At 35.7% G+C, this 13,817-nt stretch overlaps 1 protein-coding gene across 3 annotated transcripts in view; it reads left to right on the top strand.

The window, feature by feature from the left end:
- Positions 1 to 13,817, top strand: part of DACH2 (dachshund family transcription factor 2) — a 336,855-nt gene that overhangs the window by 222,212 nt on the left and 100,826 nt on the right. For all 3 annotated transcript variants that reach the window (XM_013946280.2, XM_067304137.1, XM_067304136.1), the window contains exon 3: positions 7,319 to 7,450. In XM_013946280.2, the coding sequence (XP_013801734.2) occupies positions 7,319 to 7,450 (132 nt within the window). The remainder of the gene's footprint in view (positions 1 to 7,318; positions 7,451 to 13,817) is intronic.

Genomic DNA, 13,817 nt, shown 5'->3' with positions numbered 1-13,817 from the left:
AGGTTGAAATTGGAGTGAAATGCCTAAAGAATAGGGACAGTGACTGATATTATGAGGAAAAAGAATGATCTGGAATGAAAAATTTCACAAAACAATGCAAGATTGGGAGAGAGATGAGATGAAAGCAGAAAGGATCCCAACTGAAAAGCAAATTCTCCCCATATTTTAAGGTGAACCCCCAAATTTGTAAGTATCAAGACTTTTGCTACTGTCTAATATATGTAAAATTAGGGAATGATAGCCTGTTACTGCGTTATTCCATGAAGTGACAGGGGCCTTTTGGCATGTAAAACTTTTATTCTTGTTTCTCCCCGTATGAACTTCTGTGCGAAGTCATATTTTAGAATTAAAATAGGTTGAGCAAGCACACTGTATTAAAAGAAAATTCCTAGGATTTTAAAATCAGGTCCTCAAGAATTGAGAAACATTTGTGCAACCCTAATTCTGATTCCCTGAAGATTTGCTAAAGTCTTTAAATTACATTATCACATGCTGTTTTTTTCTCCAGCATAACTGTCTGGTTGATGATAGAGAATCGATTGACCTGTGGGTGAATCAGGGTTGTATGATGAAGAGACGTATCTGCAGGTCTGTCCCTGTCTAGCTGCTGCAGAAGCTGGAAGCTGTGTAGGGAAGAGACAGGGGCTGCACAAAGGCAAGGAATAGGGTCTCACAGGTAAAGGCTGTATGACAATTCATTGCAGAAGCAGGGTAATTTAGCTTGTCTGTGAAAGATTAATTCCTGGCAATTCCTGACAAATATGCATAGTATTTATATTTAATTTTTATCCCATAGTAATGTTCTTCTTTTGCCATAACATAGTTTGCGATAGTTTCTTTGCATTTTTAAATGGTGGTGTTCAGAAAATAGGCCGGTCAAAAATGTAGTTGTTTCTGAAATGTTTTGCCTAGAACAATCTTCAGTAGTCTCTGACGTCTCATTAACTGAAAGTGTTTAGGGAATTAGTCTTTAATTTCAATTTCATTTTGTACATTTAGTGGGATATTCTGTATATCTACTTTCAGATTTTCTACTGTAAAAGTCAATTTTCCCTGTTGTTGGGGGGGCTTTCCTGTTGCAAAATGAGAGACAAAAACATATACATTTTGAAAATGTGGTTGTAATATCAGAACAACTGGCTGCTGGTATCAGAACAGATGAAATAAACTCAGCTATTGTAGTATGTTTCTTGGTTATTGACTCCATTTCAGCTTGGCAATGTCAAATGGATATAGCATGGATTTCAGTCTAGGCTCCAAAGTGTCCTACCAGGACTTTGGTTGAATACTCACACAACTTAGCCCATGATAAAGCTTTGTGCTACTGCGGTTGCACTGAAATCCCGTCCTGTGCCTGCAGTGACCAATTATTCACGAAGTTCTTTTCTTACAGTCTCTCCAGTGTTTCACAGTGGTGGATTATTGTGACCTATCTGCAATGGTAGCCAAGCTATCTATGAACAGCCATTGCAAACAGAACTGGGAGTTGTGCACAAGAGCTAAAACTTCCTTATAGTTTCTAGCTGAGTCAGTTTACGCAAATGGAAGAAACCTGCAATAGCAAGACTTGTGTATTTGGATATGTCACTAAATGCTCTAACACTTTGGATGTTTTAAAGTTCTTAATCAAAATTTTGGTTTAACTGTCATTCAGGTTAGTGGCTGGATTTTACCTCTGATAATCACTAAATAAGGATGATTCATTCCAGCTACAGAGAAGCCTTCACTTTCTAATAATGAATTCTCAAAATAATTCTTGCAGGCATTCTGAAAACTTAAAGCATGTTATGTGTTTATTATTACAAATATTCTTATTGAAGAAAATAGGAAAGAAAGCACATCCTTTCAGTATTCAAAGGCCTAATTTATTGGATGTTTCAAAATTGTTTTCACTGTTTGCAATATGGTATCTCACATTAACATTTCATACTACCAGATGTTTCATTATTCCTGTTTTAGCACATCATACTTGACCCATAGCAGCTTTGAATGCAAATAACAAACAAGCTGATGCACAATGCTTGACTGTTAAACTGAAATAATATGGCAGGGCTAAACTGGTTTTCATTTTTTCTTTTGAATATTATTAATTGCAATGTGTTGACTGTTAATTTAATTAAATGTTTTGTTTTAATATAAGACCATACTTCAGTTCACTGACTCACCGTTTCATTTAATTAATTGCAAACCTCAAGATTTGATTACTCATAGTTCTCCTTTAGTTAATTTACTTGTTCACAGTTTTGACAGAAAAGCTTTCAAACTAATATGAAGGAGGGGCACAGTCTAACTAATTAGGGAATTGAAAAAATAGCTGTAGCTAGAGTACAAGATTAGCAGATACCAAGGGTCACCTTAAAATACTCAGAGAACTGACTTGGTCCTTGTATTTACCATGCAAATCCAATCTTCGATGACCGGACATCAGTTAAACATGGGGGATTTACTTATGTTCAAGACACCCTAGGTACATCAGTGCAAGACAGTAACGGAGTTTTGGTTTCTTATGTCTCCAACAGGACATTTGCTAATCCGTAAATTATGATGTTTACTCAAGGCCTGAGACTGTCCCCCCGTTGCCGGGTGTCCTGGCTATGTTCTGCATTTCCCTGTACGAGACGGCTGGACTCTGGTGTGGGGTGGGGGCAGCACCAAAGACCATGGGGTGTGATCTTCGGGCTGTGCGCTACAAATGCCTTTGAGTTGAAATATTTCCTGAAACTTCATGGAGGAATAATCTTTGTGTCTGTGTAAAGGGTGTTTGAGTGGACAGTTAACCACTAGCCTTATTAGGATGAAGAAGAGAGGTGGAGAAACCTTTCTGGTCTTCGTCATCTCAACGCTACAGGCAGCTTGGCGTTGGGAGCACAGGGTGGAAGGTGTTCAGGGAGTCTAGTCCTCACAGAAGCAATCCAGCCTCGTAAAATACTACAGGACTTGTATCTCCAACATCCTGCAAGCAACAGGTCTTCCCCAGAGCACTGCGGCATGCAGTGTTGAATGAACTGAATACGGTCCTAATTTTGATTAAAAACCATGATACAAAAACTGTCTGGTGCTAAATTATACTTTCATTGAGGCTTAAAATACAGTTTCAGAATCTCAATTTGTTTCAGCTTGAGCATCAAGTGTGCTAGTTTCTGTCTCCTTGAAGGTTTATTTCAGGGCTAAATTAATGTGTTGTCTAGTAGAGTTTTGCAGACTTGTCAAAGGGAGAGTACACAGTTCCTGACGAAACTTAAATTATAAAATGAAGATTACTAATGGCAGTTGGTTGTTCTGCCATATGCACAATGCAGGTGTATCGGAGCACACACCATCGCAATTTGTTATGCAATTGTAATCAAGATTCATATATAAAGAGCTGACCGAGACCATGGCTGGGAGAGTTCTGCCTTTCAGCCAAGGTAACCAGCAGATTGTGGGCTCTTATTAGCAGAACTGGTGACGCTGGCGACACCATTGCTAGCAGTTTTGAAAACAAGTCCTTGTAACTCTGAAGAGACAATGTTTTGGGTTTGGTTTTTTTGGTTAACATTGTAAGGTTGTGTGTGTTTGACAATAAGTGTTACATAGTTTATTTTCTGGGTGTTTTGTGATTGATAACAGCTGGCAGAAGATAGCTAAAGGAGGAGAATTTGAAGTGTAAATGGAGAAAAAAAGCTGAAAGCTTTGAAGTATGTAATCCAGCGTGTCTGCTTTCCTAGTGATTTTTTTTTTTTTTAGGTGAAAGTAGAGGGATAGATGTATACTTTGCAGCAGTTTCCAAGCACATTTTTCAATGGGAGGTACTCTAAGTAAGATTCTTTTGCTGATAGTGATTCATGCAGTAGGATGGAAGCGATTCAGTTCCTTGTAGATCTTTAGATAAGTCAGTTGAAGAATGGCCCTCTTTGCCACAGCTAGCCGGAGCTGAGTCAGTTATAGAAAAGAGTTTTATTATATGTTAATTTAAATAGTAGCTTCAGTAATGCCTCTGCAATAGCCTTAATTGAAGATTATGACAATGGGTGATTTGCTGTACGTTTTCTTCCATCATTTCAGTCTGTTGCACTCCCTTACTGCTGAAACTATTTATTTTAACCTCAATTTTATTAGCTTTCAGAAGTGTTGAGGAATTAATGCAGTATATTTCAGTTGCCTCGTACAGTCAGATTCTGGGGCTCCTAGTATTATCACAATTCAAACAGCAGATAATATAGACTGGGGAATAACTGAATGGGAGTATAAAGACCTCACTGAAATTAAACTTAGAGATAGTGTTGGCCATATTTGCTTCAACTTTATGCCTGACTGCTCAGGATGTTTAGGCTGTAGTGCTTTTTACATTAGGTAAAGCATCCTGTGCTTTACTTTTAAACTTGTAATGCTGAAGTAGAGCTACTTTGGTGTGGCAGATGGCACAACATAGATCTCTGATACATCAGTTTTTTGGCTTTTGTCCTTATGGCAGCTGTGTCTGGTTAGGGAGCTCAAAAATGCCTGACAATAACTACATTTAATTTCTGCAGGCTGCATTGTGGTGATTTTGGAACTGTGTTTATTCCTTTCTGTTTGTTCCTCAATACACTTTCGGTCTGTCTTATGCTTCTAATGCAACTGTTCAGTAGAAGTTGTTTTTACTTTTCACTAGACCTTGTAACAAAGGTCTGAAATCGCTTGCCATTCTCTGTTTATATCCTAATGAATAGGTTCTTTACTCTTTTATATAATTAAATTAAGTAAAGTTTTGTCCCTTAGAATATCAAGAATATGTATAAATACTGAACCAGATGAAAATACTTATTGAGACATTGGTTCATCCATATGTATTTGGGTACATATAAGTGATAAAATATTATGATAAAAAACTCCATATTCAGACTCTTTATCTTTTGTAACCTTTAAAATAAATGTGAATTCTTTGTAAATGGATTGGAAGTATAAAGTTAAAATAGAATAGGCTGTGAGTGGGTACAAGTTCTGAAAAAGTTTTAGTGATGAATGTATCTCAAAACTTGAAATTGGTTGGGATAAGGAGCAAAAGTTAGATGTTCAGGTAGGCCAGCAAATCACACAGGTGCCTGGAAATCTTTCTAATAGTAATTCTTTAGAAGACTTGTAGTGATGCTTCTTTTTTGAAGTTGCTGAAAATAATTTGAAATCCACTTAATGAGCAATCCTGCTTCCTTTCCCTGGAAAAATGGTGATGAGTTTATAAAATATTTCATCTGTTCCTGAAAGTTTAGTTTTTAGTTCTTGGAACAATGTTATCTTTTAAGATATATTCTGTGATGGATTAGGTGTTAGGAATGTCAGCCAAAGATTTTGTAAAAGTAGAAGTGATAACATCAGGGTTTGATATTTACTTGATTAATGAAAAACCCATAGCATTTGCAAAAGAATTTTAAAGGAAGTTAGAGTAATTTTATTTTTAAATCAAAAATGAGTATTGTTATGGTATAGTGCTCTTCCACGTGGTCTGTAAACAACTGCATTGGAAGACTTGAACAAGGCTGGTGATGCTGTTTTCTGAACTTAATATATATATGTATTTAATTTATATTTAAAATGAAACCAGTGTAGTTTTTCACATATAAATGACAGAACTAAAACAAGTGCCTAATTAGAATAGGAGATATTTGTTAGATCGAATCAGTGCTTTTGGATTATAGGAGTGTGTAGCTGCAGTTTATTTTTGTAAATGCTGAGAGACCTTTAAGCAAGATAGAAGGAGAAGGACAGAAGGACTGGAGAGAAGAAGACTTACATAACTCTCATCTCAGAACCTGTCATCTCCAACTTACTGATATTAGTTAGGAATATCTTGTCTGAAGTTAACAGGATTTCTATATCTATGTATGAGAAAACATGTCATGTCCCCCCCCCCACATCCCCATGCAGTTTGAGTCCATTGCTTGCTTGCTTACTTAAGTCATATTAAAATAATGAGAACTTTTGTGAAACCTATTATAGGAACAGTGCAACAAATCCAAATGTCAAGTTCACAGCAGCTTTTAAAAGAAAGTATTTTAATTTAAGGATGTGTGGCAGTATAGGATGTGAAAATTATTCGTTCACTTTAATTGGTATCTAATCTCTCAGTAAGCAATACTTTCCAGAAACAGATCATTTAATTCTGCTTTGATATATGAAATCTTTGTGGGTTTATACAACATGCACCACCAACAAAAAATTATATTTTTTTGGGAGATGAATTCAGTGATTTTGTGGAACTGTTGCACAATCAGTCACAAGATAGCTGACATGAGGCATTTAGCTTGCTTTGTAGTAAATGACAAAACAAGGCATAGTATACAGGGGAAGACAGTAAAGCCCATTTAATCTATAACTGAATGAATAAATAAATATACCTGTAAAGTTGTTTTTGGTCACATGGCCTTATTCCCCTGTATTTTCCTGCTATATAGATGAACTTCTTCGGTTAAGAGATTTTCAGTCACATCTTGCCCAAAGTAAAAATAATTTGAGACTATCTAGAAGAACATCTGATTTCTTACTTATTGAACAAGTCAAAATAATAAAACTTGTAAAGTTTACTCTTCTTACAAAAAAAAAAAGGGGGAATCTAAATTAAAAAACAATATGTAATGGAAGCCTGACCCTACTCTACTCCTTTTCTTTTATTGTTGGAAATTAACTGGGTTTTAGTCACTTGAAAATCTTCTACCACTATACCCCTAAATTCTGTAAATTTGTAATGGCCTGTTTAAAGTGGGATCAAGTTTGTAATTATCTAAATTGTACTTTTCTAACATTTCCAATGTTATATTTTCCAGTAGCAATAATTCTATCCAGATCAACAGGCTTCAAAATAATGTCAAAATAATATTTTGATATGTAATAGTACAGGATTGATTGTTCCATATTACTAGGCTTCCAGCTGTTGAAATTAAGGAATACTATATCTTACTATTTTACTTGGAAATATTTAGCAGCTAAATAAGTCAAGCAGAATGTGATCAAAGTGATCAAAGTGATCTAAGTGACAGGAAATGATATTTAAAAGTGTAATCAAAATGGATACCCCTAAATAAATATTTCTTATGCTGTTCCTATAAAAATAAATAATAAGAAATATGAGAGAATTAAAAAAAAACTTAGAATGCTATACTGGAATAACCCAAATGACTTAAAAGTAAGGGTAATAGAATATAATTGAAATAACAGTATATAATTGGAAAAAGTACTGAATTTATGTGACTTAGTTACAAGTTTCAGTTTCTCATTGAAAGGAATTTGTTTGATTTTTTCATGTTTTTCTGTGTTGTGTTATATCATATGATATTGCATTTTATTTACTTATATTTCTTTCCAGGCCTGACAGCAGCTGCCATGGCAGAGGCTATGAAGTTACAGAAGATGAAACTTATGGCAATGAATAGCCTTCATGGAAGTGGAAGTCAAAATGGAACAGAATCAGAAAATGAAGAACTCAATTCTAATGCAGGTAAGTAATGCTGTGCATGCAAGCTGTAGGGAAGCTCTAACACCTATTTTTGTGCATGGGAAACAAAATCTAAAATCTATCTAAAATTCTTGTGCTCTTCTATTTTGTAAGCTTTGCTTCCCGGTCGTCAGCTTAAAATCACTTCACCTAGTGCTCTAATTTTCCTCCTAACAGCCATCTACCTTAGATTTTTGGGGGATTGTTTTCATTATGTAAAAACACAGACATTGTAACTGTTCCCTAAATACATTCTTAGTAACAAAAGACTTCTATCTTGGCAATAAAACATTGAATCTGGAGTTTTCCTGTAAATTATGGAAAGTTTCCAAAGTATCAGGTTGTTGGAACTCATTATGAGTCACCACAGTTCACTGGAGAAGGGTAAAGCAGGGAATGCTAAATTACCAACTCTCAGCTTTTCAGTATTTTGTTCTTTCCTTGAATGGATGTTTACTAACCAGAACTATGAAATAGGGTCGTGATAAATATTTGTTACAGCCTGCCCAGCCTGGGAAACCTTAGAATGAAGGCACTGAAACTGAACCCATGTTCAGTCTGGACTACAATAAATATAGATATAGACCGGAACCAAGTTTCCTGAGTCCCAGCTCCACAAGAACAGGGTTCAGAGTTTAAATCAGAAATGGATTCCTTGAAGAGAATATCTTTTTTGTTTATTCTGAAGACCTTTTCAGGTGTATAGCTTACTGGGATACTGTGGAGAATGTAGAACAAGATAGATTCATTTTTGTCTCAGGAAGCTGCTGGATACTTACAACAGTAAGGGCAGGTCTTTTTAGACTCATCTTTTCTGACACAAACTCTCCTCTTTCAATACACTCTTTCCATTTTAAAAACTTAGGCATCCTTTGTTTTCATTGCCAGTTCAGAAACAGAGGGGTTTATCTGATCTCCTGCATTCAGAACTCCCGCTGGCATGCACATGTATCTGGAAGTCACACATGCATCTCAAAGGACAAAGCTGCTCTAGCAGTTTGGTTGCTTGGATGGTGTGTAGTGTATATGCATTGTACCATCAAAATGGTAATTTATTAGACCAATAAAGCAGCAGCTGGGAGGTCTTAGACTCATTTTCTAAAGGAATAACTTTGAATTCATGACAAATTATGCACAAAGCAGTCTTTCCAAAAGTGGTATTGCCTTTTGCTAATTTTGTGTACTCATCTGTATTGAAGAAATCTGGCTTCTAATTCATGCATTAAACCCTTCCCCAGCTTTATATTATGTAGAATATGTGTTTCTTTTTCACCTCTCAGACCCTAATCAATTAGTGCATATTGAATTCAGAAAAAAGCACTGAAAAAGCATATTTAATTTGTGTAACTCTTATAGTCTGTATATAGTTCAAAATGAATTTATGAGGTTTCACTGAAAGTTAAGAAGTATGATTGAAGATTGAGTTGCTATATAAAAGCATGGAAGCTTCAGATAGAAAAAATGTGGGGTTAATATTAGTATTTTTTTAAAGCTGCTTTACAAAAGCTTGCTAAATTCTCTGTTTATGGTTAGGTATGTTACCTGCTATTGCAAAATTTGTATACCTCAGATGGGAAGACTCTACAGTGCAGTAATAATATTATTTTAGTTACCTAATTGACAAGTTTTATGGGGGACTATCATACAAGCCTTTCTAAAATATGTCAAGGGTGTGCATATTAAATGAAAGTTCTCTGTATCTTAGCAATTCAATGAGTTATAAAACTGACTCAATACCAATTTAAATATTTGGAAAAATTCCCACTGACTTTAGCTGAAGTTACAGTGGGGCCCAAGGATAAGGATATGGTGTCAGTTGTGTAAAGATCTTTTTCCAATTTTTCCCCTTTTTCATTGCCTAATTCAGTAAAATTACCCAGAGTGAATTGCTGGAGTGAATGCCAACATTGCTTGCAGACAGAGAAATAAGTCCTTAACAAAAAGAACTGCCACTAATAAATAATACTAATAATAACAATTTTTCTTTTTCAATATCTGCAATGCCAGCATTAAGATCATTTTAGTAACGCATGGTTTCTCTCTTTCTTTGGAGGATCATTCTTAAAATGATCAAGTAGGACAGTAGGATATGTGAAAAAAGAAAACAAAACCCCAAGGAATGTAAAAATTTAACTAGGAACAGCTCATTTTATTATACAGAATAACTGAGGAATTATCAAATATTCACTTTAGAAAACTCATAGGAGACCAAGGTAGGCCTAGAGGGAGTTGCATTTTGTTTAGAAGTTGATACACACTTTGTAACTTTGATTCACTGTGAAGAGAATACCATGATAATTCTGTGTACTTGAAAGCTTTACCAAATGTTTGTTTTGCTCTAGACTGTTAGAGTTTAAATGACTATTAAAAACAAAATGGGGATGTGAAATGAGGAAGAAAATTGAATTTTGAAATTTTTTTTACTAAGAAGAGGGGAAAAAGAAACACAACAAAAGAGTCAGAAGCCTTGTAAGTGAGAAAGACATTTTATTTTAGGAGAGAGACCTACAGTTTCTTTGATTTGAGGTTGTGTTTAATAGCTTCTGTAATGGCTGCAACATGACTCTGCATCTAGATTTCAGCATGAATAACAACCTGCTCGTGTTTCATTTAGCTCCAAATGAGAAATTCTGTCTTTTATTGTTTTAGGAAATTAGTCTGTGTACTATTGCTCCTGGAACTTTATAATTAATCACTAAAGGTTATGGCTGTGGAGAGTTTGTGGGAAATAGATGTCTGAATGATTATAATTGTAGCTGTCAAATCAAAAAAATAGTTATACAGAGCAGAGGACTTTTTGTTTGCTTTGATTTTTTTTTTCTTTTTACTGTAACAAGGAATTTAAGGGTTGCAGGTTTACTTAAAAAGAACAAATACAAAGATTATTGTTTTTTTCACTGCAGTGTTACACATTGACTTCCCTTGGAGAGCCCAAGATACAACACCACTAAATATTTCACTTCAGGATGTTGCCTACCTCCTTTTTGCAATATTTTGGTAGATGAGTGGAATAGTCTTTTTTGCTATTGCTTGTTTTGAATTAAAAACATAATTGATCAGAATTAAGTCCTGCAACTCTATTGCCTGATCTTTCAGAAGTGTGTCATTGTGTACAGGTCAATAACATAATAAAAAATTGGTGTGAACTTCTTGTCATATTCATTACAATCCTCATCTGTTTCTATTGTAGTCAGTATGAAATCATTTTGCATTTGCTTCTTTAATAGTGCCTAAAATGTCACTTCTGCAGTTTCTTTCTCTGTGCATGAGCCTATGATAGATAGTAGAAATTTTTCAAGATATTCTATATCTGAAGCCAGAATTCAGTAGGTTTTGGTGCTGTCAATTTAAAATCTGAACTCTAATTTGGGATCACTGACTACCACTAATCTGGGTCTGAACATGACTTCCTCAGATGGCTTCTACTTCAAATATGTGAATAGCAGAATATGGCTTGTATTGTCCCCTAGCAAAATACAGGTATGGAATTAAATCTTACCAGTATGTTTAACAAAGTGCCAGAACTTGGGAGTAAGTGTACCACTTCTTTTCTTACTTCTAGTACAGCCTTCTAATACAGCTGGTATACTTTTGCCATCAGGTGCTACCTCCTTTTCTAATACTGCAAAAATCTCAGTCATGGTGGAGGTTAGTACTGGAATAATCTAAATAAGTGATAAAAAAAAGAACTTGCTGCAAGAGACAATATTGGAACTGTGAAAAAAAAGTCTACCTCTATAAAAATTATATACTTTGCATGTATTTTTTAATTGAACTAATGCATTAGTTCACAGTGCTGTGAAGAATGTTGTTATACATTTGAACATTAGTGTCCTCCTTCCCCTCTCTCCCTCTGCAGAAGTGAATGAGATTTTTTTTTTGCACCTTCCTACTCATCATATGAAGTGTTGAAACAAACTTCCCAGGCAGTTGAGAATCTCATATTTAATCCTGTGCTGTATGTTTGCTGGCCCCTCATTCCAGCTGATCTGTGCTAGCTGTTCCATGTGGACTGGTGTCTATGTCCACCTCCTTGCAGGATCTGGGAGAGAAGATTCAAGTTAGAGGATAACATAGTTGGGAAAACAGGTTGCTGAACATGGAAGATTGCCAGCAGAAACCACATCACCCTGAAATCTCAAATTCCCAGTGGCCGTAATTCTTTCATAATTGCTCCTTTTTTTTTACTCTATATAAAGTCCTTGGAGATGAGACAGTTTGCTGATGACACTCCGTACACACATCTGGGATTATCTTGATTCTAGAGGTTAACATTAGCTAAGATAGTAATGCTGTAAAGAATGACACATAATGCATGCCAGGAGCCATGTGGCCTTTCATATTCCATGTCTTTAGAAAATGAATAAGATCGAGAGTTTGAAGCTGGCAGCTGAAGCCAGGTATGGTGGATGCACGTGCAGATTTCTCAAAGGCCAGCCGCGTAACCAATTTTGTCATTCCATAAAAACAGGATAAATAAAACAAAACCTCTCTAGTTGCCCAGAAGTGGTTAGAAAGATCATCTGTTTCATCATCATGCAATAGTAATATTAGGTGAGGTGGAGTCTGGAAATTAGCATATAATTGCCTAGGGAAATTTGAAACTTATTTGATATCAGAGCTTTTTTTTTTTAGTAGCATGGCAGCAGGTAATTTATACAAATATTCTGTGTATATGATAGTACATGAATATGAAAGATTGCAAAATACAGTATTGGTGATATTATGTGAAAATCCTTTAAGGATGCTATGTTATGTGGTTGCATAAGCAAAGAAGGATCAGTGCGTAGTAGTCTGTGACAGTAACTGTTTGTACAAAACCTCAATGCAAAGAATAAAGCGGTTGTTTCCTTCTGTTAGCTTTTGGAGTTAACATGCATGATTTAATAAATGTGTTTTGCTTTCCCAGGAGAGATATCAAACAGTACTAAGTGTTTCAGTGGTATTTCCTTAGGAAGTCAAAATGTTATTCTGTATGTAGAGTTGTGTTGCTTAATTTCCAGACAAGGAGTGAAGTTAGACAGAAAAGAAAGGAAAAATATCCTAGTTTTTGGCATTTGAGGATCAGAAAAAAAGTCTTCATAAGAAAAAAAAAAGTGTTATCTTTTTATCCTTTTTTCCCTTCAGTACCTGCCATGCAGTTTTCTCATAAATGCAAACATCCTTCACAGTCTGTTTAAAAAACCACAAATACATCACTCAGAGGAATATTTAAGGAACCATCAGGAGGGAAAAAACTCATTGGTTTAATGGAATGCTGTCAAGGAAAATCAGCATCACAAACGACACAGGGGCAGAATTGATACTTTTGCACTGACATGTTAAAAGAAAATCCCATGCATTATTTAGAAAACCCAGAAATCTGTCAGCTGTATGATTGCCGAGTTAGCAGAAGCAGGAGGATGCTGCTCAAGTTGAAAAGAAACGCGTAGGCACAGATCCATATTGTAACCTTTCATGTTCTCCACCCACCATGAATACCCAGCTATTACACGGTCAGCATTTTTTAGTTTTTCTCTTTTAAAATTTTCAAGTGCTTGAAAAGTCAAAAGAGGTAGGTCTTTTATTCTAAAAAGCAGGATGCCGAGGCTGTTATTTTATTGTAAGAGTAAAAATGACAAGACCAGAGAACAGATTTTTTAAACCCTAAAAATGCCATGCAGACTTCATGAAGTCATTTTTCCTGCTGTTAAAGCAGGTACTTTTTACATGTTTTATGAGCAGACAGTTGTTGTTTCAAAGGTGATTATTTTATCTAAGCAACTCAAAACATTCATGCCATTTCAAAAATAGGACCAGCCAAAACTGCTATTGGTATTTTTAGAATCAGTTGAAAAGCTAGTGAAGCATACATTTCATTTTCTTTATTTGTCCTTTTGCCAGGAGGAATATATAGAGTCTTGAAATAAAACAGAATTTAATGTATTTTGGTTTTCTGTACCAACCTATTCAAAAGCTAGGCTTGTTTCAGTCCAACCCTAGCAGATATATGAAAACATTTCATTCAAATTGAGACATTTGTGCTATTTCTTTAAACGTGTACCTGCTTTGGTCTCACAAAGTGTGAAGATACTTGCTTTTTATGCTGCAGATTGGGCATAGCATGAAGAGAATAGTGAGGTACAGTTAGCCACTGGCTAGGGAATCGAAGTGAGCTGCCAGTCTGTAGCCATCTGACACAGATTGATCACTGGGGCGGTCAGAAAGAGGACGGTATTTCTGATGTGCTGTTGTCCACCTGTGTGCAGGTGACATGGTCCCAGAAGTATGCCTCAGTATAATGCGTTGTACCACGCAACAGATGTGCACAAGCACTCTGAACTGGCTGGAAGACAGGTAGCGCTAGGCGGTGCTGTGCTGAAACAGCTTA

The sequence above is a fragment of the Apteryx mantelli genome, chromosome 13 (assembly GCF_036417845.1).
Source record: "Apteryx mantelli isolate bAptMan1 chromosome 13, bAptMan1.hap1, whole genome shotgun sequence".
In the NCBI taxonomy this organism is placed as follows: domain Eukaryota; kingdom Metazoa; phylum Chordata; class Aves; order Apterygiformes; family Apterygidae; genus Apteryx; species Apteryx mantelli.
This window is presented reverse-complemented; position numbering and strand designations above follow the sequence as displayed.